This window comes from Coenobita brevimanus, chromosome 77 (assembly GCF_032717465.1).
Source record: "Coenobita brevimanus isolate Jiangsu-jjx chromosome 77, ASM3271746v2, whole genome shotgun sequence".
NCBI lineage: Eukaryota > Metazoa > Arthropoda > Malacostraca > Decapoda > Coenobitidae > Coenobita > Coenobita brevimanus.
The window spans coordinates 31,346,746-31,373,415 of record NC_137030.1 but is presented as its reverse complement, the minus strand read 5'-3'; the positions used below and the strand labels follow the sequence as shown (position 1 = coordinate 31,373,415).

The 26,670-nt window shown below is 42.5% G+C and overlaps 1 protein-coding gene across 1 annotated transcript in view; it reads left to right on the top strand.

Annotated features, from left to right (window-relative positions):
* LOC145408525 (carbonic anhydrase-related protein 10-like) overlaps nt 1-26,670 on the top strand; it is a 57,883-nt gene that overhangs the window by 16,534 nt on the left and 14,679 nt on the right. The window contains exons 2-11 of the mRNA XM_080279256.1: nt 12,335-12,531; nt 13,713-13,901; nt 15,128-15,223; nt 17,093-17,159; nt 18,043-18,197; nt 21,570-21,707; nt 23,270-23,312; nt 24,275-24,339; nt 25,522-25,642; nt 26,168-26,262. Coding sequence (XP_080135382.1) covers nt 12,335-12,531; nt 13,713-13,901; nt 15,128-15,223; nt 17,093-17,159; nt 18,043-18,197; nt 21,570-21,707; nt 23,270-23,312; nt 24,275-24,339; nt 25,522-25,642; nt 26,168-26,262 — 1,166 coding nt within the window. The remainder of the gene's footprint in view (nt 1-12,334; nt 12,532-13,712; nt 13,902-15,127; nt 15,224-17,092; nt 17,160-18,042; nt 18,198-21,569; nt 21,708-23,269; nt 23,313-24,274; nt 24,340-25,521; nt 25,643-26,167; nt 26,263-26,670) is intronic.

The following is a 26,670-nucleotide window of genomic DNA, read 5'->3' as shown; positions in this document are numbered from 1 at the left end:
CCACCTCAATCCAGTGACCTATTTCTATTTTATACAGGTGGAGAATTTGTATGGGCAGTCATTATGAAACAGACAGATTAGATACAGACTCAGTTTTTTTTTATGTAATTATGTATAGCTACAAGCACAGTGTATATATATATATATATATATATATATATATATATATATATATATATATATATATATATATATATATATATATATATATATATTATATATATAGCTATGGCGTAGTGTATCATAATGACAAGCTACAAGCCTATATTAACTTGCTGTTTCCTGCCCACACTTATAATTACTTGGAGTCATTTACTTAAGCAATCACAAATTAATGAGATCCAATATCAAGTGACTGTAATTACACTTTGGTCACAGGAACTGTTGCTGTCGGACCATGAATTGACATAAACTATTATTATATACGAACCACTGGTATTATCGTAGGGGTGTTACAATACTGATATCGTACGGGTGTTACAATACTGATATCGTAGGGGTGTTACAATACTGATATCGTAGGGGTGTTACAATACTGATATCGTAAGGGTCTGTTACAATACTGATATCGTAGGGGTGTTACAATACTGATATCGTAGGGGTGTTACAATACTGATATCGTAGGGGTGTTACAATACTGATATCGTAGGGGTGTTACAATACTGATATCGTATGGGTGTTACAATACTGATATCGTACGGGTGTTACAATACTGATATCGTACGGGTGTTACAATACTGATATCGTATGGGTGTTACAATACTGATATCATATGGGTCTGTTACAGTACTGATATCATATGGGTCTGTTACAATACTGATATCGTATGGGTGTTACAATACTGATATCATATGGGTCTGTTACAGTACTGATATCGTAAGGGTCTGTTACAGTACTGATATCATATGGGTCTGTTACAGTACTGATATCATATGGGTCTGTTACAGTACTGATATCGTAGGGATCTGTTAACTATGCAGGGTCCAAACGTGGCTCAAACTGTGGGAATGGCTCATCTAAAACGCCTATCACTGCTGAGTATAAGTTTATCAAGTCAAAGTGCACTGAAATTACAATAGATATGGAGTTATTATAGAGGGATAGATAAAAGGCAGACAAACAGACAGACACGGACAATAGACTGGGCAGCAGACAGACAGGTAAACTGAGACAAACGGACAGACAGATACACAGTTAGATAGATACTGAGAGAGAGAGAGAGAGACAGACAGACAGACAGAGAATATGCTGTGCCTCCTATGTTTACAATACATTACTGCTCAAGTCTTCAAGCATACCACATATATTTTCCTATCCTTCTCTTCTATCCTTCAATTTCCAGTCGATTTTACTCAGCTAAGGATGGATGGATGGATAAGGATGGATTAATTGGAATGGAGGGGTAGGATGGAGCCTTCACGAACCCCTTCACTGCGAGGGCGTCTTTATTTGCGTAATTTTTAGCATCCCCGTGGAAAACTGATGCTGAAATATGGTGCTAGTCACGAAGAAGTGCCATGGACAAGATGCAGAGCCATGGTATTCTCCAATCATGATATTTTCTTTAGATTAACACTGGAATATCGTGCTAGTCATGAAGAAGTGCTATGGAAAAAGTAGAGCCGTAGTATTGTATGTCACTGGGATATTAGGGATAAATACTAAAATATGATTGCTAGTCATGAAGAAGTGCAAAGGAATGAATTTAGAGACGCAGTATTTCTTATTATGATACTGAACTGTCTAAAACTGACACCACACTATGATGCTAGTCAAGAGGAAGTGCTATGGGAAGGATGTAGAGCCGTAACATTGTCTTTTCCTGCCATGGAGCTGAGAGAAATAAGACGAAGAAGGACGAGTATCTCCGACAAGCTAAGGTGAACGAAGAACAGTGTCCACTAATTCCCACTGCCTATATTCTTTCACGATGCTAGTCACGAAGAAGTGCGATGGGAAGGATGTAGTCATAGTAGCCACTGTCTGACTCTACCAATTACATCAGTACTGGAAAACTATGCTAGTCACGAAGAAGTGCTGTGGGAAGATTTAGAGCCACAGTACTGTCTAACTCCGCCAATGACCTACATCTTAAAGCCTAACTAGTAACAACAGATCAACACCAGGTATGCGATGCTAGTCACGAAGAAGTGCCATGGGAAGGAGGTGGAGCCACAGTATGTACCTTTATCAACGAGCTACCGTGCGTGGATTAAGCTGCAAAAAGACAAAATTCTGAGCCAAGTTACGGTGAAAGGACTACTGTGTAAAGGTGATGTGTGCTTCCGGGGCGCCTTAGTAATGATACCAGCCGTGCCGCTTAATGAAATGTCGCTGCCCTAATGGATGAGTGGAAAACGTGTTGTTGATTTGTACCGGTGTGGGTGCATGGGCAAGGTGGTAAGATGAATGTGCCTGTTTATAGGAGTTTGTAAATGAGTGTGACTGTAAATGAGTCAGCTTGTCTGGAAAAGAGTAAGCTTGTTTGGAAGTGGGTAAGCTTGTTTGTAAGTGAGTAAACTTGTTTGTAAATGAATTAACTTGTTTGTGAAACAGTAAGCTTGTTTGGAAGTGAGTAAGCTTGTTTGTGAGTAAGCTTATTTGGATGTGAATAAGCTGGTTTGGAAGTGAGTAAGCTTGTTTGTGAGTAAGCTTGTTTGGAAGTAAACTTGTTTGTGAGTAAGCTTGTTTGTAAATGAGTTAACTTGTATGTGAATGAGTAAGCTTGTTTGTTTTTTTGTTTTTTTTTTTAATGAGTAAGCATCTTTGTAATCTAGTAAGCAGTTTTTTTAAAGGAAGGTGTGTGTGTGTGTGTGTGTGTGTGTGTGTGTGTGTGTGTGTGTGTGTGTGTGTGTATGTGTGTGTGTTACATTAATTTTCACCTCTTGCCCTTCTCAGTTTCTGCCATGCTCTTTTCTCTCTAACTTGATCTAAATTTACCATCTTTCCTTATTAAAAGCCGAGTTGTAAGAATAAACGAAAACTCGAATATGGTGCTAGTCACGAAGAAGTGCTTTGGAAAGGATGTAGAGCCGTAGTAGTATATTATTTTGCTTTTGAAATAAGGATGTTGAGGCGAAGGACCGTCTTTTTCCGCCACTGAGATACGTGAAATGAACTGCAAAAGTACGAAAATCTGTGACAAGTTAATGATAGTATATTAGTAGTGGTGATTATTGTGGTGGTGGTGGTGGTGGCGATAGTGGTGGTGGTGACAGTGGTGATGGTGGAGGTGGTGATAATGGTGTGGTGATGGTGGTCGTGGTGGTGACAGTGGTGGTGATGGTGGCGGCAATGATAGTGGTAATGGCTGTAGGACTAAGAAAATCTGTCTTGATACAGGGAGAAAGCATATGTTGTTGTTGCTGTTGTTTTGTTATTGTTATTGTTGTTGTTGCTGTTGTATCCTCACGTTCATCTGAAATGTGAACCCGGTGGACTGCAGGCTCAAGTTGACCTTATCCTACAGTCCACCATCCTTCCTTCAGGGGATAGGGATATAGCTAAGGGACGTTTGTGTAGCCTGGCAGTTAAGCCGCCCAGTTATATCGGTGCCACCACGTGAAGGCGCCCCTCTCCAACATAACACAAAACGAGAAGAGAAAATAAGAGTTAAACGATAGTGCTCGAGGGCTGAGTTGTGCAAGGGAGTTGTGAGTCAGACAGGAGTAAAAGAGATTAAATTTATGAGAAAACGAGGCAATGGAATTGACAGAAGAAGATGCAAGTGAGACGAGAATATGCAGGTGAGACGAAAAGAAAAAATGCAGGTGAGATGAAAAGCTGCAGGTGAGATGAAAAGCTGCAGGTGAGATGAAAAGCTGCAGGTGAGATGAAAAGCTGCAGGTGAGATGAAAAGATGCAGGTGAGATGAAAAGATGCAGGTGAGATGAAAAGATGCAAGTGAGGTGAAATGATGCAGGTGAGATGAAAATGTAAACAAGGCTCAGAAGTCGATTATATTTTCATAAATGAGTGCACACAGGTGTAAACCGGGCCTCAATTAGTGAAGGTCATTAATTTAAAACAACGCTTGTAATTATTATGTAATTCGCCTGCCTCGCACATTACAGTGTGCAGAGTATGGAAAACTGTTGTATTTGTTGAGCAACCATGGTCTGTCTGGCCGAGCAGACTCATCAACTGCAGGCAAACAATCGCCCCTGCAGGGCCGTCCCGTGCAGTAAACCAATGTTCCCTTGCGGCAAACAACGCCTGGCCATTGCGAGGCGTGGGGAAAAGAGTGGAGAACTAGTTCCTGGATGGTCGCCGCATCTGCGTCCCCACCCAGTTGACAGGGGCACCACAGTAGGCTCCACATTACTTCGTTTTTCTGGCCACGATTACCACCCAGCAACATAAATGGTTTCCTGCGTTACACGAAAGCATTAGGCTTGACATTCAGTGCAGAGTCATCGGAAGTGGAAAGAAGGGTAATAAAAGAGACAGGAGAGACGGGAGAAACAGAAAAAGAATGATAGTGTGGAGGAACAAGTAGGCAGCTGTACATCGAGCGAGTGAACAATAATGGCTGCACCACTCACCACCAACGGAACACCCGTACTAGAGGTAATTAGCCTGCATCCCACATTACAGGGTTTATTCAGTAACGCTCCAGAAAGGCCAGTCACTTTTATCATGATCACTTGATTCAGAAATTATTTTAAAAAAAGGAGAGGGCTGACCCATACTTCTACCCTCAAGATTTTCCTATGACGGAGAAGCCCCCGGATTTTCGCGATAATTTTCCACTAATCTTGTGATAATGTAACACGGATCGCATTCTCGTCGATTAAGCAAGCTCCCTAACACCTCTTCCTGAGCGATTTATTTTGCTTATTATACGTTACAGTTGTCTTTTGTGTTGCATAAATAATTTTAATATCGCCCTGCATAATCCAAGACAGATCGCCAAGGAAGAGGTGTTACGGAGCTTCCCTGACCGACAAGACTACGGGTCCATGTCAGACCTTTGGCTATTCGTCTTCTTGCTGATTATATCCTGTTATGTGGAAATTGGTAGTGGAGAGGGAGGCCTTCACGTGGTGGCACTGATATAACTGGGCGGCTCCATTGCCTGGTTATACAAACGTCCCTCAACTCCCTCCCCATCCCCTGAATGGAGGATGGTGAACAGCAGAAGGGCAATTTAAGCCTACTATGTTCACATTTCAGATGAACCTGGAGTATGTCTGAACTTTCTGTATATTTCTGACTTCACTCTGCAATCAGTGTGTGTGTGTGTGTGTGTGTGTGTGTGTGTGTGTGTGTAGAGAGAGAGAGAGAGAGAGAGAGAGAGAGAGAGAGAGAGAGAGAGAGAAATGGTGATACTCTCGATGTTTGGTGGAGGAAGCCGCAATACCCTCACGTGTCCAGTGTAATTAATGATGCTTTTAATTTGCACCGGAATTATTTGTACCACTTAAAATATTGTACTGAGTAAAAGCCAGGTGTATTAGTAAAAGTCAGGTGTATAAACAAAAGCCAGGTGTATCAGTAAAAGCCAGGTGTATTAGTAAAAGCCAAGTGTATTACTAAAAGCCAGGTGTATAAGCAAAAGCCAGGTGTATTAGTAAAAGCCAGGCGTATTAGTAAAAGCCAGGTGTATTAGTAAAAGCCAGGTGTATTGGTAAAAGCCAGGTGTATTGGTAAAAGCCAGGTGTATTAGTAAAAGCCAGGTGTATTGGTAAAAGCCAGGTGTATTAGTAAAAGCCAGATGTATTAGTAAAAGCTAGGTGTATTAGTAAAGCCAGGTGTATCAGTAAAGCCAGGTGTATTAGCAAAAGCCAGGTGTAGTGAGTAAAAGCCAGGTGTATTTCTAGTAGTTTCATTTTACCTGTTGTTTACCCGCTGATGCTGGGGACAACTCTATAGGTCTATTCTGGCTAATGCCGGATAATTAGACTCAGCTGGGAATGAGTCATAGGAGCTGGAGATATCAATCCTAACTATATTTCCTCGTTGTGCCTGTTCGTTGTTTCAGTAACATGGAGGGTAATCAGACACACTTTCATATACACTTCCTCCTAACTATGAATAGTACCAAACAAATCACCTGCATATTACGCATTACTCTGGCAATGTAATATTACATTGGCCCGAATGTAAGAACAAGGTATCACTTCGGATTTAAGACGCGCCCTCCAAACACCGATAGGCCTATTAAGAAACAAGGCCTGAGCCTCTCACAGACCCACCCCAGCCTCTCCAGTCCAGCCGCCTCGGAGTGGACATGAGGACCTGTTATTTCACGATTAACTCATTGTTAAGTAATCAGTTGAAATAATTATTCAATAATTAACTTTATTTCAAAATTAAGATATTGTCCATATATTGAGCACAATTTCATGTAGGCCTATATGTGTGTGTGTGGGGGGGGGAATCACTATACTGTATATCCTGCACAACTCTTCCAAACCGATTGGAGTAGAAGATTTTTACATCCGCCAAGGAGGTTATGTTTTTGCTGGCGTTTGTTTGTTTGTTTTTGTTTGTCTGTCTGTCTGTTAGCAACTTTACTCAAAAAGTTATGAACAGATTTTAATGGAATTTTGTGGAAGTGTGGGCCATGGGCCAAGGAAGTGTGATTAAATTTTGGGGCGGATCCGGATCCGGAGTATCCCGCACAATATCTCCAAAAGTTCTCAATGACTTTCAATGAAATTTTGTGGAAAGGTGGGCCATGGACCCAGAATGAATGGATTAAATTTGGGGGCGGATCCGGATCCTATATCCACGAATCCTGATCCATTTTAATGGCAATGGCATTGGAGGAGGTATACGCTCTCTGAGTACTTCCTCGTTTTGTTTTTTTTTGTTTTTTTTGTCTCATCAGCCCTCACCCTCTCAAGAACTTTTTAAGACTTCCCTGCCTTCGCCTCAATGTTCCATCTTTATCCTTGTCTTTTATCGCTGCCGCCGTGGCCATGGTTCCCCTGAACACTGCTAGACTTCCCGCCTTATCATGGCAGGCACGCAGCACCCGTCTAACTATACGTCCTCATTTTTTTTTCTCTCCGGCTAGCCATTTCAATATAAAATACACTGGATTGTTTTGCAACCGTCTTCCTTATCCTGTCTTCCCCACCGCCTGTGACCTTCAACCTTTTAAATGCAATATACTGCATACACACGTCAGTACTGTTATATCCGGATTCCGATCCTCCTTGTTCTCTTCGTTTTGGATAAGATTTTTCGTGCAGGTCCTCCACCTTGTGTACTTAAGTCCATAATAAACGTAAACATCTCATGACCGGCAAATCTAGTAATATCAAACTAACTCCAATTTAGCGAAGACTTGTGGTCGTTGGCTCAAACACTGAAGAGTGAAGAGAGAACCTGTATTTTTTTCACAGGAAAAATCATCAGAGAAATTACCAATATGCCGGGAATCGAACCCGGGACTCTCAGGTGAGAGCCAGGCAGCATACCACTACACCACGACCAGGTAAAAGTTAACTCACGTTGTCACAATCTTGTAACCAACGTCCCTCCGCCCCCACTGTGGGCATGAAGAGGATGAGTTAACCCCCTGGTACTCGGGCAAGTAGATGCTTTTAATCTCTCTTCATTCTGACTTGCCGTAAGTGTTTGGGATAGATTAAACGCATCTACTTGCCCGAGTACCAGGGGGTTAACTCATCCTCTTCATGCCCACAGTGGGGGCGGAGGGACGTTGGTTACAAGATTGTGACAACGTGAGTTAACTTTTACCTGGTCGTGGTGTAGTGGTATGCTGCCTGGCTCTCACCTGAGAGTCCCGGGTTCGATTCCCGGCATATTGATAATTTCTCTGCTGACTGAAGAGTGAAGTGGAATACAAGGTCCCTATTTTTTACCCTAACATGTAAAGCCAGTGCGTGGGATGGGGTATGTTTACCTTTGCTATATGGTTGCTGACCGCACTCAGTAATGTGGGATGCAGGGTAACCAGTGCTAATAACCACAGGTGCTGCGACAGTTACTACAAAAAATGGGCTTGTATTCTATCTATTTATGTGTAAGGGGTGGCCACAAACAAATCACCTCCATGTCGCCATGTTCCCCGCCATTTCGCTGCCCTTCCCCCAGGTCATAACCCCCTCCTCTCTCATATACCTCCCCACTCCATCCCTCCCTCCATCTCATCCTCGGTCTGTATTCCACTTTGCTATTTAAGGTTTAGGAATACGATCACTGGTCACAGAAGCCTGAGAGTGTTTATTCTTATCTCTACGCCTCATATGGAAGGAACAACTCTCTCACTCCCTCCCTCCCTCTCTCTCTCTCTCTCTCTCTCTCTCTCTCTCTCTCTCCTTTCTACAACTCACACTGGATAATTTATTCAGCGGTGAGTCAATACAAGCGCCTGAGAGTGTTAACATACTCAATTATCACTCCCTCATGCACAGAACAACTCTAATATATTACATCAGCTGCAGCCAGACGATTTTATTGACGTAAGTAAGGAATAATAGTGTGTGTAATAATAAAGGCCATCTATTACCCTCTGAGGCTGGATTAACGCCGTAACCATTCTAGCCCATTCTGCAAAAGAAGCTTCAGAGAAAATATGAAGGAGGAAACAGGAATCCAACGATGCAGAACGAGAAGGTTGTTGTTGCTGTATGAGTACACCTGGTCTGTCAGGCCGAGCAGAACCTGCAGACAGGCAACCACCCCTGCAGGGCCGTCCCGTGCAGTAAGCCAATGTCTCCTCGCAGCAGACAGCGCCTCGCCACAACAAAGCGCGGGGAAGAGTGTAGAGGTTTGGTTTCTGACTGGACACCGCATTTGTATCTCCATCCAGTTTGCAGGGGTACCACAGCAGGCTCCACATCACCCTGTTATTAGTTATATGGTCACCACCCAGCGTTGTAAATGGTTCAATGAGTTACAAGAAACAATAAGGCTTATGACCCAGTGCAGAGCCACCTGAGGTGAAAAGAAGAGGAAGAAAAAAAAAGATGACAGGAAGCATGGGGGGAACAGGAAGACAGGATGGCAGACACAGAATAAGAGTGATAAAAATGAAGGAAGACGTAGGCAGCACTACATCAAGTGAGCGGATGATGGTTGCCACCGCCTAGCACCAGGACCAGACGGTTTAAGGAAACAACAGAAAGGATAAGGCTTGCCAACCCTGACTTGGCAATGGCTGATGGCCCCCACAAAAGTACATAACACGGAATACTTCTGCGCTAATTGCTATGGTGATCAATGAACATACAAGAACACAGGAACCCAAACTCTGTGTGCCTGTGTTGTTTGACTTTTGCAATGTATAATTCTTGAAAAGGTTCAGATAAATGAATAAATACAGGCACATATATAAAATGCTGTCAAAGGATACTGGCCAAGGAAATGGCCGTGCCAGGTTTGAAACAAATTGGTGAGGCGATGAAGGAATGGCACAGAATTTCAAAAAGTATTTGGATTAAAAAGCACAGAAGACATGGGACTGAGGAAACAGACTAGCTCTCCAATATAGTGTGGAAACCTACGGTAGTAACAGGATGGATTAGAAAACACTCAGAGAACGCATACCATCGCCAATGCCATTGCCATTAAAAAGGATCGGGATCCAGATCCTTGGAGATATTGTGTGGAATACATAGGATCCACATCCTCCCCCAAATTTAATCAACTGGTCCTTGGCCCATGGCCCACTCTTCCACAAACTGTTATTAAAATTCATTGAGACCTTTTAAAGATACTGTGCTGGATACACAGGATCCGGATCCGGATCCATACCCGCCTAAAAAGTTAATCAATTCTTTCTTGGCCCATGGCCCACACTTCCACAAAATTTCATTGAAATTCACTGAGAACTTTTGGAGATATCGTGTGGACAATCAAACAGACAAACACAGGTAAATACATAACCTCCTCTAACTTCGCTGGCGGAGGTAAGAATAAACCAAGTATGTGTGTGTGTGTGTGTGTGTGTGTGTGTGTGTGTGTGTGTGTGTGTGTGTGTGTGTGAGAGAGAGAGAGAGAGAGAGAGAGTTCCAAACATAAGGAAAAATGAATAGGAGTGTTGGAGAGGAGTAATGGGATGGCTTGTAATATCACTAACTGAAACTGTGTGTTATACTGACTGTATACCTCTCTCTCTCTCTCTCTCTCTCACACACACACACACACACACACACACACACACACACACACACATACACAAACACACACACAGATAAACACACACACACACACACACAAACAAACAAACAAGCACATACACATACAAACACAAACAAACAAACACACACACACACACACACACACACACACACACACACACACACAGTAATCTAGCACCTTAATTTAACTCCTGCGTGGAATTACAGCAAGTGTGCTGTTGTTTTATAGCCAATTTGACGTTGTGGGCAGGGAGCATGGGTGGCAGGGGGCGAGGAATTAAAAGAGAGAGAGAGAGAGAGAGAGAGAGAGAGAGAGAGAGAGGAAACACATGATATGCAAAGTAACAATAATATAAATACTATTATTTCTCCTACTACTACTACTACTACTACTACTACCACTACTACTACTGCTACTACCACTATTACTATGATTCACCCCAAACCATTATTTTATTTTGTCCGTCTCCTGATATAGGCTTCATACTCCGTTCCCTGAGGCAAAGCAATTTTCGCACCTCCCACACCTTCCCATGTCACTGCTTGGACACGCATCACCATCGTGCCTTGTGGTTGCATACTAGGGCTGTTTCGTTTAGGACTGGTGTGGTGGTATTATTGGTGGTGTTTTTATGACATGACTGTGGGTATTGTGGAATATCTGTAATGCCATTTTTCTGTCTGTCTGTCTATCTGTCTGTCTATCTACCTATGTTTGTTCGTTTGTCTGTCTATCTCTATGTTTGTTTGTCTTTCTGTCTATCTATCGCCTATATGTTTGTCTCTCTCTCTGTCTATCTATCTATGTTTATTAATCTCTTTATCTATCAACCGGTATCTATCGCCAAACTCCTTCATCCCGTAAGCAGTGGTCACAAACGGATCGCCTCCATGTCACCCTGTCCTTCGCCATCTGGCTGCCCTCTCTGCCACATACCTCTCCACCCCATCCTTCCATCTCATCCTGTCTCCATCTCCTCCTCCCCCCATCCACCTCAATCACATACACTCTCCTATTCAGTCCCTCATTCTTCAAAAGACTAATCAATACTTATATTTTTCTACACACCTAGTTCACATATTCCAAAAGTTTGCATGTCGGTATACTCTTTTCACTCTAACTTGGCCTAAAATTGCTCTCTCCCCATGTTGCATACTGAGCCGTACCAATAGATAAGCACTGGACTATGGTGCTGGTAACAAAGAAGTGCTATGGAAACGATGTAGATATTTAGCACTGTTTTTCTGCCACTGAGCTACGTGAAATAGGCTGCACAAGGGCGAATATCTAGGCCAGAACAAAAGGAAAGGAGTATAGCATAGGCCAGGATGATTGCATTACTGATGAATGCAGTGGGGATCAGGGTTTGGGGGGAACTTTAAGAGAAGCGCCGACTACCATGTTTCGACCTTCTGTGTGGACGACTTTAATGCATTATTTTTTCATTTATGCAGGGAAAAAAGGAACCAAAGGCCATAAGTCTGCAGAACTGTTCCCTCCAAGAAACAAACAAAAACAAGATAGGAAGCCAAATGATAATATACCCTCGTAAATCTAACTTGGCCTAAAACTGCTACATTTTACATACAGAGTCCTAACAAAAGATTAAAGTTTTATGAAATGTAATGTTACACTCTTTTCACCTTAACCTGGCCCAGATTTTCCACCTTTTGGAGCTTATTTTACTATCATTGACATACAAAGACAGTACTGTGGATTTAGATCCTTTTCAAAGCACTTCTTCGTGACTAGCATCATTCTCCTGTGCCAATCTATTGCTACAAATCAGCATTCAGTATGGAGAGAGGGCATTTTTTTGGCCAAGTTAATATAAAATGGGTACAGTTATGTAGAAATTGAATGGAAAGAATTACAGATAAAATGAAGTTATGTACAACACCTCTCTCTCTCTCTCTCTCTCTCTCTCAATCTTTATCTAACTCTCTCTCCCCTCACAGGCAACAAGGGGTCTCCCGCAGTGAACTAGGGTCAATGGTGGACCTTGATATAATATTTGTCTGTCTGTCTGTATCAATCTTCGCCTGTCTATTTCTGTCTATCTATCTATCTGTCTGTCTGTACGTCTGTCCTTATTTAATCAATCAATCTGTCTAACCTATCTATCTATCAACATATCTGTCTATCTGGCTATATTTCCATCTTTTTCTTTCCTTATCTCCCCTTATCTAACCACATCTCTCTCCCGCCCCTCCAGGCAGTGAGGACCCCCCGGCGGTGGACTGGGGTCAGTGGTGGACCTATGATGGTATCTCGGGTCCTCAGTTCTGGGGCGTCATCAACCCGGCGTGGGGCATGTGTCGCGATGGCAGGAGACAGTCGCCCATCAACATAGACCCCGCTAAGCTTCTCTACGATCCAAACCTCACGCCATTCGCTCTGGACAAGGCCACGGTGAATTATATATTTATAGTTCAGACACCTATCACCCATAATAGCCAGTCACCCATCAAGATTTTATCATTTATCCACGTAAGACCAAACATAGACAGTCACCCATCAACACACACCCTGCTAAACTACTCTCTCACCCAAACATCAAGCAATTTTTACTCGATAATTCCACTGTGAATTATATATTTATAGTTCAGACACCTATCAGCCATAATAGCCAGTCACCCATCAACATTTCTGTCGCTAATCCACCTAGTAGTGAACGTAAATAATCAACCATCAACAGACACCCAGCTAAACTTCTCAGTGACCCAAACCACAAGCCATTTTCATCCACCTAACAACACTCTTTACTTTAACTTGGCCTAAGACTGCCATTTTTCCATCTTCAGTGTCGAGATGTAATAATGAATTAACACGAGAGTTGTTGTTAGTCACGAAGTAGTGATATGCAAGGAATAAAAAGTAGCAGGACTGCCCATTTTTGCTATTGAGTTGCGTGAAATAAGCTGCAAGAAAACGAAAATCTGGGCCAAGTTAGTGGGAAAGGAGTATAAACTTAACCTTCAACACAGACCAGGCCAAACTCCTTCATGACTCAAAGCTCATGCCATTTCCACTCGACGAGGCCGAGGTGAATTAGTTTTTTATAATTTATGATACAGAAAGGAGCCTAAACGATCACCCATCAACATTTTTATTCTTCATTCACCTGGTAGCGAACGTGGAGAGTCAGGCATATATTAGTACACGCAGTGCCGGTCATACTCATTTATTACCCAAACCTCACGAAAATTTAACCCAAAATAAAACGAAAATAAAACGACAGCAAAAAGTAATAACAAGAATAACAGGAATCATGTCAAATAGTGTCAAAACTATACTCTGTTCATTTTAACTTGGCCTAAATTTGACATCTCTCTATTCAAATGCTGGGTTGCAACAAAACATCAACACGAATATGAAGCTAGTCACGAAGAAGTGCCATGGAAAGAATGTAGAGCCTTGTAGCTTTTTTTTTTTTTTCCACTGAGCTATGTGAAGTAAACTGCAAAAAAAGGAAAATCTGGGCCAAGTTAAGGTGAAAGATTTACAGCAAAAGAAGGGAACTCAGGGCCAAGTTGAGGTGAAAGGAGTATAGTTTGTGTTTCGGGCAGTGATAATGCGTCTCCGTAGCTCAGGTGGGTGGTGTGCTGTCCAACACTGGCCACAGCGTAGAGTGGAAGGCGTCACACTCCTCCCCCCTCGTCAACATCACCGGCGGGCCCCTCAGCTACACCTACACCCTCACCCACGCCAGGCTACACTTCGGCCACAGCAACGACGTGGGCTCGGAGCATACGCTGGATAACAGGGCGTTCCCAGGGGAGGTAGGCTGGGTTCAGTTGTGTTATTATTTACCCCCAAACGCCTCTCTTTCTCTAACAGCACCCATTTATCTGCGTCCAATTCTGTTATTCAATTACCACCAAACGCCTCTCATTCTTTAATAGCACCCATTTATCTGCGTCCAATTCTGTTATCATCTGCCACCAAACGCCTCCCTTTCTTTAACTGAACACACATTTATCTATCTAGAATCTTTAATGTTGTGCTGTAACAAGATATGGTCACGAGGAAATTGTAGTGACAGGATGTTGAGATGTTCTATTGTCGTATACTGCCTCTGAACTAAGGGAAATAAGCTGTAAAAGGACAAAAAAATCAGCTTAGGTAAAATGAATGGCAAGATTTTCGTCCTTTTGTAACTTATTTCCTGTTATAATTGAAAGGAAATAATACTGAGGTTCTGCATTCTTTAGACACCACTTCCTCGTGACTAGCATCGTAGTCTAGTGCTAAAATCTCTTCTTATAGCTCAGCAGTCAGGATAGAGATTCTAATTTTACGCCTAGTTGAAGTGAACATAGCATAGAAGACCAAACCAATCCTTCAAGCGATGCAGCTAAAGTTTATTCAAATCCATAATTTTGTCATGCTTCTCATCGGTTGAGGAAGCTCCCTAACACCTTTTCCTAGGCAATTTATTTTGTTTTACACCTTCCTGTTCTCTTCTGTGTTACATAAATCCTTTCAGCATCGCCATACTATGCATAATGTAGAAAGAGAATATTAACAACCAAAACCAAAAATAAATCGCTAGGGAAGAGGTGTTGGGGATCAATTTTAACTATACTGTTCCCTTGTTCTACTCCTGGTAAATCAGAAGGCACTAGTTTTAAGATTCCTTACTCTTCTCCTCCATCTTTTCTTCTTCTTCTTCGCATCTCTTCTCCTCCTCTTCCTCGTCCTCTTTTCTTCATCACCATCATCATCATCATCATCATATTATTATTATTATTATTATTATTACTATTGTTGTTGTTGTCGTTGTTGTTGTTGTTGTTATTATTATTATTATTATTATTATTATTATTATTATCATCATCATCATCATCATCATCATCATCATCATCATCATCATCATCATCATCATCATCATCATTATTATTATTATTATTATTATTTTATTATTATTATTATTATTACTACTACAACTACTACTATTACTACGACCACTATTACTACTGCTACTACACTAACCGTACCCCCTCAGTTACAGCTCTATGGCTACAACTCTCAGCTCTACAGGAACTTCACTCAGGCCTCATCGCAGGTGTATGGAGTGGTGGCCATAGCGATATTAGTGCAGGTACTGTGTGTGTGTGTGTGTGTGTGTGTGTGTGTGTGTGTGTGTGTGTGTGTGTGTGTGTGTGTGTGTGTGTGTGTGGCTATAGCGATTTAGTGCAGGTACTGTGTGTGTGTGTGTGTGTGTGTGTGTGTGTGTGTGTGTGTTTTACTGTGAATATAAATACTTAAACTCTTCCCTGCAACAGACGGAATCGAACTCACGTCCTTGTCAACAGTCAGACGCCCTACAAACTTGACTGTCCGAATATGGGCTGTATTCTATGTGGCACTGTAAGCTTCGTAGTACCTTTTACTCGGCTACTTGTTCTGCAACTTACACCTTACACCTTACACTTACATCTTACACTTTAAGCTTTACGCCTTACACCTCACACCTTACACTTTACGCTTTACGCCTTACACCTTAGGCCTTACACCTTACGCCTTACACCTTACACCTTACGCCTTAAGCCTTACACCTTACGCTTTAAGCCTTACACCTCACACCTTACACCTTACACTTAACGTCTTACATCTTACACCTTACACCTTACTCGTTACGCCTTACACCTTACATCATACACTTACACCTTACACTTTAACATCCATCTGTATATCAATGATACAAAATAATTCGCTTAGGAAGAGGCGTTACGAGGCCTCCTTTGCAATTAGGAAATTACTGTGTCCTTAATTCACTAAGACCGGGGATTCCCTCTGTCTGTCTGTCTTTCTGTCTGTGTCTGTCTGTCTGTCTGTCTGTCTGTCTCTCTCTCTCTCTCTCTCTCTCTCTCTCTCTCTCTCTTAGGTTACCCCAGACAATTTTCCTGATTTTGAGAAGACCCCTGGCTGTAAATATATATATATATATATAATATATATCCATTGGTGAACAATATTATATGAAGACAGCAAGAAAAACTATAAACAATGCTATTCTGGCACACACAAAAAATTAATACTATACTCCTGTCACTCTAACCTGGCCTAAAATTGCCGCCACCCAATCAAGAATCCCGGGCTGCAACAGAGATCAACACTACATGATGCTAGTCACGAATTTGTGCTGTGGAAAGGACGTGGAGCCGTAGTACAGCATTATGTTATTCTGCCTCTGAGCTGCGTGAAATAAACTACACAAGGACGAAAATCTTGGCCAAGTAAAAGTGACAGAACTATAGTGTGATGTTTTACTCTGACGGTTACCAACATTATAGCAGTGAAACAAACTTTGACTACAAATTTTAAATAATGTAAAATTGGCTTATTAATTTTCGGGACATAACTCTCTCCGGCTCCCTAGACGCACCCTGATCTGCATTTAATCGTTTCCTTAAATCCTCGCCATGACTTGGATGTTTTGTGGTCATCATTATCATCATCGTCATCATCATCATTATTATTATCATCATCATCATCACCATCCTCCTCCTCCTCCTCCTCATCATCATCATCATCATCATCATCATTATTATTATTATCACCATCCTCCTCCTCCTCATCATCATCATCGTTATTATCACCATCCTTCTCCTCCTCCTCCTCATCATCATCATCATCATCGCCATCACCTCGACCTCTTTTCTCATCCAAGAATGGGGTGAGGTAGGGTCCACAGAGCAAGGGAAAGAAAAACGAGAGAAAAACTAACCTAAAGTCTGCCTAAATGCATCACACTCATGCCTGGGGGGAAGGGGGCAAACGTGTTATTCAGAAATGGAATATTCGGGTAATGCAAGAGTTAAATCAGTCTCCAGCGCTTTGAGTATTACAAGTTTCACTGTTAAAAATGTCTTACGGTAGCCACACACACACACACACACACACACACACACACACACACACACGAACGCACGCAAATATACACATGGAACTGTATTTGTGTTGTCAGGTTGGTGAGCGTATGAGTCCCGAGCTGAGAGTGTTACTGGAGGGCCTGGACAGCATCACTTACGGAGGTATGTACCCTCTGAGACTACGTGTACCCTTTATTGTTAACTCATTCCAACGAGCACGTATTTTTCGCTATATTTTTGCTACTCTCCACACGTTCTTTTTCATCTCAGGGGAGACATTTTTGTAATTTTGGCCAGTAAAGGATAAAATTTTACCTCTGATATACCTCTTACTGAACAAAAATCCGGAGGAAATAACAACATTGAAATACGCAATACGGCACAGGGCTGAAGGGGTCCAATCCTTTATCCCAATGACGTATTTCGTATTTCATTCCTCCTTCCTCCAGCCGAATTTATTTATCTTGTGCTGAAGGGGGTTAATGGGAGCTTTGCCGGTCTCTCTCAGGCTGCATAAAATGAAGTGGCAGTAGCAAGAGTTGGAAATATATTGTCCTTTTGGTGAAGGGTTTAAAGCTTTTGATTCGTGGGACGCTTACCATCCACTCACTGGATGTATTGCCGCTCACGGATCACTACAACGCCTTAGATCACCTCCCATAACGTCATCTAATATTCTCAGAAGCCACTCGCCAGTTTAACTAACCTAACCTAACAATAAAAGCTACAAACCAGTTTCACTTAATCTTAGTCACAAAGATTCCAACATTCAAACCTAACCTGAAATAAAAAGCCATTCAACATTCAAACCCAACCTAAACTACTCTCTCCTAGGCTTGTCGGTGTAAGGAGCGTCGCACAAATCATTACCCCACGTAACCTAATTTAAACTAACCAATGCTAACTCTGCTCCTCTAGGTTCGTCAATAGCTGCAGCGTCTGAACCAACTCAGCCCTCCCTCAGAACCTAACAAAACCTAACTTAAACCAACTCTGCCCTCCCTCAGAACCTAACTAAACCTAACCTGAACTCTTCCTCCCCCAGGTTCGTCAGTAGAGGCAGCGTCCCTGGTGGTGAGCGCCCTTCTGCCTCCCACGGACCGCTACATCACCTACGACGGCTCCCTCACCCAACCTGCCTGCCACGAAACAGTCACTTGGATCATACCTAACAAACCCCTCTATATTAATGCCGCTATGGTGAGCTATTTATTTATCTATCTATTTTTGAGAGGACATGAATAAGAGAAAATTTGGTATATTCATTACTGGCATATAATTTTGACGCGATAGGGTAGGGCATGTGTGTGTGTGAGAGAGAGAGAGAGAGAGAGAAACCCACAACAGGTACTTACCATTTCATTCAGTATCGCATATGACGTCCCTTGGCCACAAGACTGTCCTGAGTCTCCTGGGCAGACCCACAAAATTATGGAGAGTTGCAGAGCCAAGGGCCTCCCAAGACACAAGGATTCCTGCTGCTAATTTGGGAATGCTTGATGTGTCCTCGCGCCGTCACCTTTTCACTAGACCTCAGAGGTTCTCAGTAGGGTTCAGTTTCGGGGAGCTCCTTGAATAGTCCCTGATAAGCCCAGCATCACAGACCTCCACTCGGGCAATATTTATTTTATTGATTCTTCTAGTTCAGCGGTTTTCTCTTATTCACCAGCTTGTTTCTGTCCTATGCAGGCTGATTTTATGCAGCGTTTTTCGGACATGTGTTTTTAGCTAATCCATCTGGCCAAACCAAAAGAGATAATACCGTACTTAGATGGCACTACTTCGTCATGCGCAACAACAAAAGGCGCCCATCCCTCACCAAAACACCTCGCCCCCTTCATTATGTAGCGTATATGCAGGGACAGACGGGGTTAGTTTAATATTATAAAACACGTTTCCGACAACATGCAGTATGAAATCAACCCACACATGATAAAAACAAGGTGGTGAGATGGGGGAAAACCGCCGAAAAAGAGAAGCGTGCAAAGAAATATTGTCCTTCCACCCAGTGATAAATCTGGCAGTATGGATGGGCGCACCGTCTTGCATGTGTCTCAACACCACATTTATCAGTTACATAAATTATCAGCCAGTGACTCCAGAGAACGATCCTTGTTCATAGTTTGCTGAAGGGGAAGCACAAGTAAATTACCACCACCATCACTGGCAAATTACCTTTAAATCTTTACGGAGTCTAGTGATCTTACAGTTGGTTGGAGTTATACAGTTTCTCTCTGCTAAGCGATACACTATTCCCCGTCTCCCACTCACTTCACAGGCGACCTCATCTAACTCAAAAGTTTCCCAGTCTTTGCATTTCTTACAAAAAGCGTGAACTAGCGATATTTCAAGGCTTCATGGATGATCTTGCTTTCTGTACGGTCAGCTTCACATTAGCCTTGAGCTGACGTGAAGATTGCTTGCTTGTTGTTTCTTTGGCGCTGGAGGACCTGCAGAGTACAGAGGATGCTACACGAGGAAAGCCAGCACGTTGTTTATGAAGGGGATTCTCTAAGCCTCCATCCTCCTGAAAATGCTTGATCTATCACTGGTTAGAACAGAGCCCAAAACTCGCGACCTCTGCAATTCTTTCATTACTTTGTGCTGGCTTGTGCAGGGCCATTATAGCAGCAATTTTACTAATTTTGAGCTCTCTGGGACTTGACACTGAGGCACAGTACCCAACAAAACACAGGGAAAGAACGGACAATGCGAGGTCACTTCGAACACACACACGCAACTAAACCACGACAGTTTAGGGTTGCCAACTCCAACGCTACAAATACTGCTAAACTTGCTCTCAAAAACCGCACGAATTTCGTTAAATGCAAAAATTTCCAGGAAATCATTAGGGCCAGTAATCACTGGAATATTGCTAAACCTTTGCAGAAATCTCCAGGAAATGGAGGAATTTCTTACAGCTAGACGATTAAAAACTGTTGATAGATGGAAGTAAATATCTCTCTACCTAACGAGAAAAACGCTAAATTGGCAACACTATGTATCCTAAATTCCTCTCATCCAGTCGGCGATAACGAGCTGTGAGTTCCAGGCAAAGCTGGGCCCCCAGCCTACCTCTGCAGGCAACGTTTTAAGCATATACCATTTGGCAACGGTATATAGATAGATGGATGGATAGGTAGAGATGAACAGATAGATGGAGAGACAGATAGGTAGATACAGATGGACAGAGAGACATGGCTAGGTAGACAGATAGATATATAGATAGACAGATAGGTAGACAGATAGATAGATAAAGACATAGATAGATAGTTTGTAACCCTTCCTCTGCTATTGATATATCTAAGTTGTATGTAATGGCTATCTTTTTTTCATTTACCTCCCCAACCAACGAGTTAGACAAAGGGGCGGGATAATGATGATGATGATGATAATGATATTGATGATACTGATGATGATAGTGATGAAGATACTGATGATGATATTGATGATGATACTGATGATGATAATGATGATGATGATGACAACAGCTGGAAATCAGTTCATGTTTGCATTAATTTCTTCTTTTCACCTCCGGATTCTCAGTTCAGGATAAAGTCAAGCACTAACAGAGTAATAGAGTAAGTGAAGTCTTCCCCAGTCTGAGCTAAAGTACCTGGTTAATGGCAACTATATATTACGAGAAACGTCAACTGATTAAAAGAACTATTAATCCTAGGCTGCTATGACAAACTGCTAAATCTCTCTCTCTCTCTCTACCTTGCACAGAGTTGTCCGGAGCGTGAAAGGGGCTAAGGGTGACAATATTAATCCCCTAAATCTCCTATACCAACTCACAGCTGAATAAAATCGCCTGAATTTGGCTGGGATAGAGTACTAGAGCTGTGCCGGTCATGAGAGGGCTACTGGTGACGGTATTAACGTTCACAGGTTCTTATAACTCACTTAGGTACTATAGAAATTCACGTGAAGTTACCCGTATAACACTACATGAGTTGTCTCGACCATGAGGCGGCTTTTATTTCCATTATATACATTAGTCTTGTTGCGGACTGATGGTTTTAGCTCTGTGAAGATTAGAATATACGCGTGACTTAATACTGATAATTTGATATATGGATTTTAGTCATGTGGAGAGGATGGAGAGTGAGAGACTGATTAGGAGAGTAAATCTAAGGTGGAGAGGAAGACCGAGGATGAGATGGAGGGATGGGGTGGATGGGTATACGAGTGAGGGAGGTGTGAGATGTAAGGAGGACAGACTGATGGTGGAGGACAGGGTGACGTGGAGGCATATTTGTTTGTGGTCACCCCTTCGAGGATTAAGGCGCCTGGAGAGAGAGAGAGAGAGAGAGAGAGAGAGAGAGGCACTTCGTCAGGGCAATTTTAGGCCAAGTTACGGTAAAGGTAGTAAAGAATTCGAATGTACTTTTAATCTACTGTTACAACTCAACATTCAGGATGGTGAGACGGCAATGTTAAGCCAAGTTAGAGAAAAAACATTAGTAATATATTCTCGTGTTAATGTTTTGCTGGAACACGGTATTCAAGATGGCGAGATGGTAATTTTAATCCAAGTTAGAGTGAAAGGAGTATATAATATGCCCTCAGCTCCACCAACTGCGGGCACTTCGGCAGGGTAACTCCTCCAGTCTGGCCCACGCCCCCCTGGCCAACAACTTCCGCCCCGTCCAGACCCCGCACCGCACCACCATACGCACCAACATCCACTTCACCACCACGGCACAGGTAGGTCAGGCGTAGACAGGATTATATATCATCATTAAATCATCTCTGTCACCACACCACGCCACCATACGCACCATCATCCACCTTACCACAGCAACATACGCATTATTATTCATCTCACTGTCACCATACACACCGACATCACTTCACCATCATAGTGAAGGTAAGGTACAATCCCACATCACACCACACACCACGGTACCCCACTCACCATCAACGCATACCCACATACGGTACACAAGTAATTACCACACACCACACCCGCCAGTACCTACAACACCACACCACCATAAGCAACAACATCACTAACACATGGTAGGAAGGTCGCAAACGTATAGAGAGTCACCATATCCACTCATCATCATCATCATCATCATCATTATTATTCCTGCGATATACCTGCCGATTTGAAAGTATTACAACATAATATCAGAGCGCCATTAAAGAAGCCAGTATGCAGCTGTAAAAGCCACATGATAGTATTTGCGGCATATGTGAAGGGGTGATATCACGGGATACACTCAGTGATTCGTAGTAGTAGTAGTAGTAGTAGTAGTAGTAGTAGTAGTAGTAGTGGTGGTGGTGGTGGTGGTGGTGGTGGTGGTGGTGGTAATGGTGATAGTAATAGTGGTAGTAGTAACAACAGTAGTAGTTGTGGTGATGGTGGTAGTAGTAGTGGTACTGGTAGTGGTGATGTTGGTGATAATAGTACAGTAGTAGTAGAAGAAGAAGAAGTAGTAGTAGTAGCAGTAGTAGTAGTAGTAGTGGGGGTGGTGGTAGTAGTAGTAGCTGCTGTGGTGGTGGTGGTAATAGTAGTTGTGGTGGTGGTGATAGTGGTGGTGATGGTAGTAGTAGTAGTAGTAGTAGTAGTAATAGTTGTAGTAGTAGTAGTAGTAGCAGTAGTAGTACCTGTTGTAGTAAAGGGACTGGAGCCCATTTTACATGTACTAAGATACCTGTTTCATATCTGCTTTCCTTCCCCTATTTTGTATCCCCATAAGTTTTGGATCGGGGGCTGACCCCCCTAAAAATAATGGTGGAAAGTTTGATATATGGAAAACATCACCAGGTAAGCAGATGAGCTGACCTGAGAAGCTCTATTGGAATTCATGTGCTTACTTTCCCCTATTTCTGATCGTTTTCATTTTGGGGAGGGGGGCTGACTCCCAAGAATCACTGGGGGGTCAAGCTCGCCAAATATCGCCCTATGGATGAGAGTCCACTGTATTGCATGTACTAAGATATCAAAGCCATACCTGCCCTCCTTTCAAGATTTCTAGAATTTGGTGATGAGGGCTAACCCGCTAAATATCATGGCTGAAAAACTGTATATAGTGGAGGATCTTCGGAGCAGCCAGACGAACTCACCTGGGAAGTTTCATTCAAATCCATGAAATTGCCTAGGGGGAGTTAAGGCACGCGCACACACACACACACACACACACACACACAAGCTAAATCTTGTTGCGCTATTGTGTGGTAATAATAACAACAATAACAATAATAGCAGCAATAATAATAATAATAATAATAATAATAATAATAATAATAATGTGTTTCAGAGTGAGCGATGCCGGACAACTGACCCCAGAATGATATACACGGGTGAGTGTTGCAATGCCATGTCTTGCCTTATACTGAGTTGCATTCTAAGCAGAGATGCATTCTAAGTAGTTGCATTCTGAGTAGAGCTGCATTTTAAGTAAAGTTGTATTATAAGTAGAGCTGTATTCTAAGAAGAGTTGTATTCTAAGTAGAGTTGTACTCTAAATAGAGTTGTACTCTAAGTAGAGCTGCATTCTAAGTAGGGCTGCATTCTAAGTAGAGCTGCATTCTAAGTAGAGCTGCATTCTAAGTAGAGTTGCATTCTAAGTAGAGTTACATTCTAAGAAGAGTTGCATTCTAAGTAGAGTTGCATTCTAAGTAGAGCTGCATTCTAAGTAGAGTTGCATTCTAAGTTTAGCTGTGTTCTAAGTACAGTTGCATTTTAAGTAGCTGCATTGTAAACGGTGTTGCATTTTAAGTAACTTTTAATATTTCGAAATATCTCCTCCTCACATGCAGGGTGGTACATATATAACGCTTCCCTTACTTTCTGACGGGAGATCTCTCGTGTGTTGCGGGGACGGCTCAGTGTTATCAGTGTTTATCCTGCATTATTTATTTATGTTCTACTCCCACAGCCACACCCACGCCCACACCAGCAGACTGAGCCGTCCCCGCAACACATAAGATTCCAACAAGTGAGATCTAGTACAGTACAGTCCTATTTACCAGGCTACGTGTTTGGTACTGATGCAGACAGTAAAACGTTAATCTCTTCAGGCCGATGGTGTATTTGTAATGTTATTCTAATTATGTGGGTGGTAGAGAGAGACGCCTTCACGTGGTGGCACTGATATGACCGGGCGTTGGAGTTGCCCTACTATATAAACATCCCACAAAGTTTTTGAGCCCAAGTGGTGACATGTGGAGGGATGTGGCACGAAGGACTGCTGAGCCGTAGGAGGCAAAGAAGAAAAAAATCTTGTCTAGCTTGTAAATTGAATTGATATACTTTTGTTCAGACCTAAACTTGGCGACTGACACCTCGGACACACCTCCCCAGCACTACCAGCACGCCAACGATGGGGTCTGGCTGATTCATGTTCAACTGTCCTCGCATACTTCTCTCCCTACGACTTAAGAAAATCAGTGTGGCGGATCTGCAATAATGACGCTTATGACACTGATCTATAGTTGAATAAAGTCATCAGTCTCGGTTGATGCTAATTCACAACACTGATTATTAAAGTCTATGGAATGAAAAGGCAGGCATGGTGACAGGACTTTTGATGTCGATTGTACAAGCGTAGCAAAGGTGTATGTGACACCCTTCCCCGCAGTATTGCCATCTCTTATACGGCGTACATATCAGACAAGAACTCAGGAAACTTTCTGATATTTCATTATGTCTATACCATCTGTCTATTTATGTCTATCTATTTGTCTTCTGTCTATCAATCTGTGTGCCTGCGTGTCTCTGTCTGTTTATCTGTCTATCTATCTATTTCTGTGTCCAAATCATCTATCTATCTATCTATCAATATATAATGTGTGTAGGGTTATGTATGTCGTGTATTGTTATCTTCCTTATCTCCTTCATTACAAGCAGCAAACACCTGGCTTGGCTCATGATAACTCCCCGCCATGACTACGGGTGTGTCGGCAGGTGATGCGAGGTGGGTGCGTGGCAGCTGTGTGAGTAAGAACACCACCAGTAGTTGTGATATGTGGTCAGTTGTAAATGTTGTTAATATTCTTGGAAAATGGGTCCCGTGGCCTTAACAGTGGGTGATATATGGGGCATCTTTCAAGCCCTTTTACTGGAACGTTTCCCCTCAGTTTTTCGGAGTCTTGTGGGGTTAGTATCAGTTAAGTACGGCACGAGAATCCTTGGCAGTGACAGAATTAATATGAATAGTTTTTAAATCATTGAGCTCCCAAATGTCGCATTAATAAATTAAATTCTTAGGTTTTAGCCCCAGTGAAATATCGAACTTCAACCCACCACAATCAAAGGTTTAACTCTACTGCTTGTTGTGTATTTTCAGCCTTATGACAAGCAGTGACCGTCCTTCCTACATAAGCTGCTACTACGGCTGGTGTCACCGCCACCAGTACCCTTGCTGGGCGACAGCTGCGACTAGACCTGTTCTTACCACACCTTCGGCTACAACCGGGGGTGGCCAAAGCCAGGGTTGCCAGACGCCTGTAGCTCTTCAGCTGATTACCTGGAGCTCTCGAGACACTTTCTTACGTTCCTGTTGTCCAGCCAGTGATCCCACAGTATAGGTTACGTATGACTGGGAAAGAATCCATAAACTCAGATTCCTCGGTTCTGATTCTCATTGCCGTCGGAACCGCTGGAATCGATTCTGGAGTGGATTCACAGAGTAAGTAAATACCGTCAAAGTTGAGGCAGAGTAATTCGGTGAGTGCACTCCGTGATAACAAACACTGGTTTAATTATATCGTATTACGAGAGACCGTGAAAACCCGTGTTCTTTATTCCATACTTACTGAGTAAGAAATACAATCCTTTGCTGTTAAAACTAAGCCATTAAAATGGTGTCAACATACTGGAAATAAGTATAAAATAATCAATAAGTAACAATGATAATGCTACTTTTTAAGTAATATGTTTTATGAATCACGATTACTATAAACATTTCTCCTACAAAGCTGACACATACACTAATGCCAATAATACTAACGCTTTTGGAACTGATTCTTGCCTCCCCCCCCCCATTCTGTGGGGCTGAGGCTGACCGCACTGAGCCTCGGAGCCTGACTCGCAGCTGCAGTGCGTTGGCAACACCTGCAGGTATCTAGCTGAGTCTGCCCTGCAACACCACACCACACCACTGGATTATTTTTTTGAGTCCCTCAGTGAATTCAACAACACGTTATACTCTCAGTGACAGTGTTCAGCAGCTCGTTCTCATTCAGCTCACCAGTGTTAGCAAAATCGCTGCAGGGGAACTGGTTCCCGTATCTGAGTAACGATTCTCAGGTAAGCTGATCACACTCGAAGGAATCGATTCTTGGATCGGCTTTTCGCACAGCCCTTATGTTAAGGACAGACTGTATACCATCTCATGATATCCAGTAATATATCATAATCTGTAGAATCCTTAGTGGAAAAACACCTTGGTTGTAAGGTCAATACTATATACAACACTGGTAGCACACTAATATTTAGATACAGAAGCAAGTCTGTATCGTTCATTTGCCATTCTAGAGAACAGGTACTGTGGCATACCTGCAGATGTACACAGGCCCATCAGACTAAACAGCAATGTGCACAATTTGAGGCTGGTGGAGATTTGGCGAGCCAGGCGCTACGCTTCATAATGTGGCGCGTTTAGCAGACAGTGGCGATGAGACGTTTATGGAGTCTGTCACAAAGAAGAAAGACGGA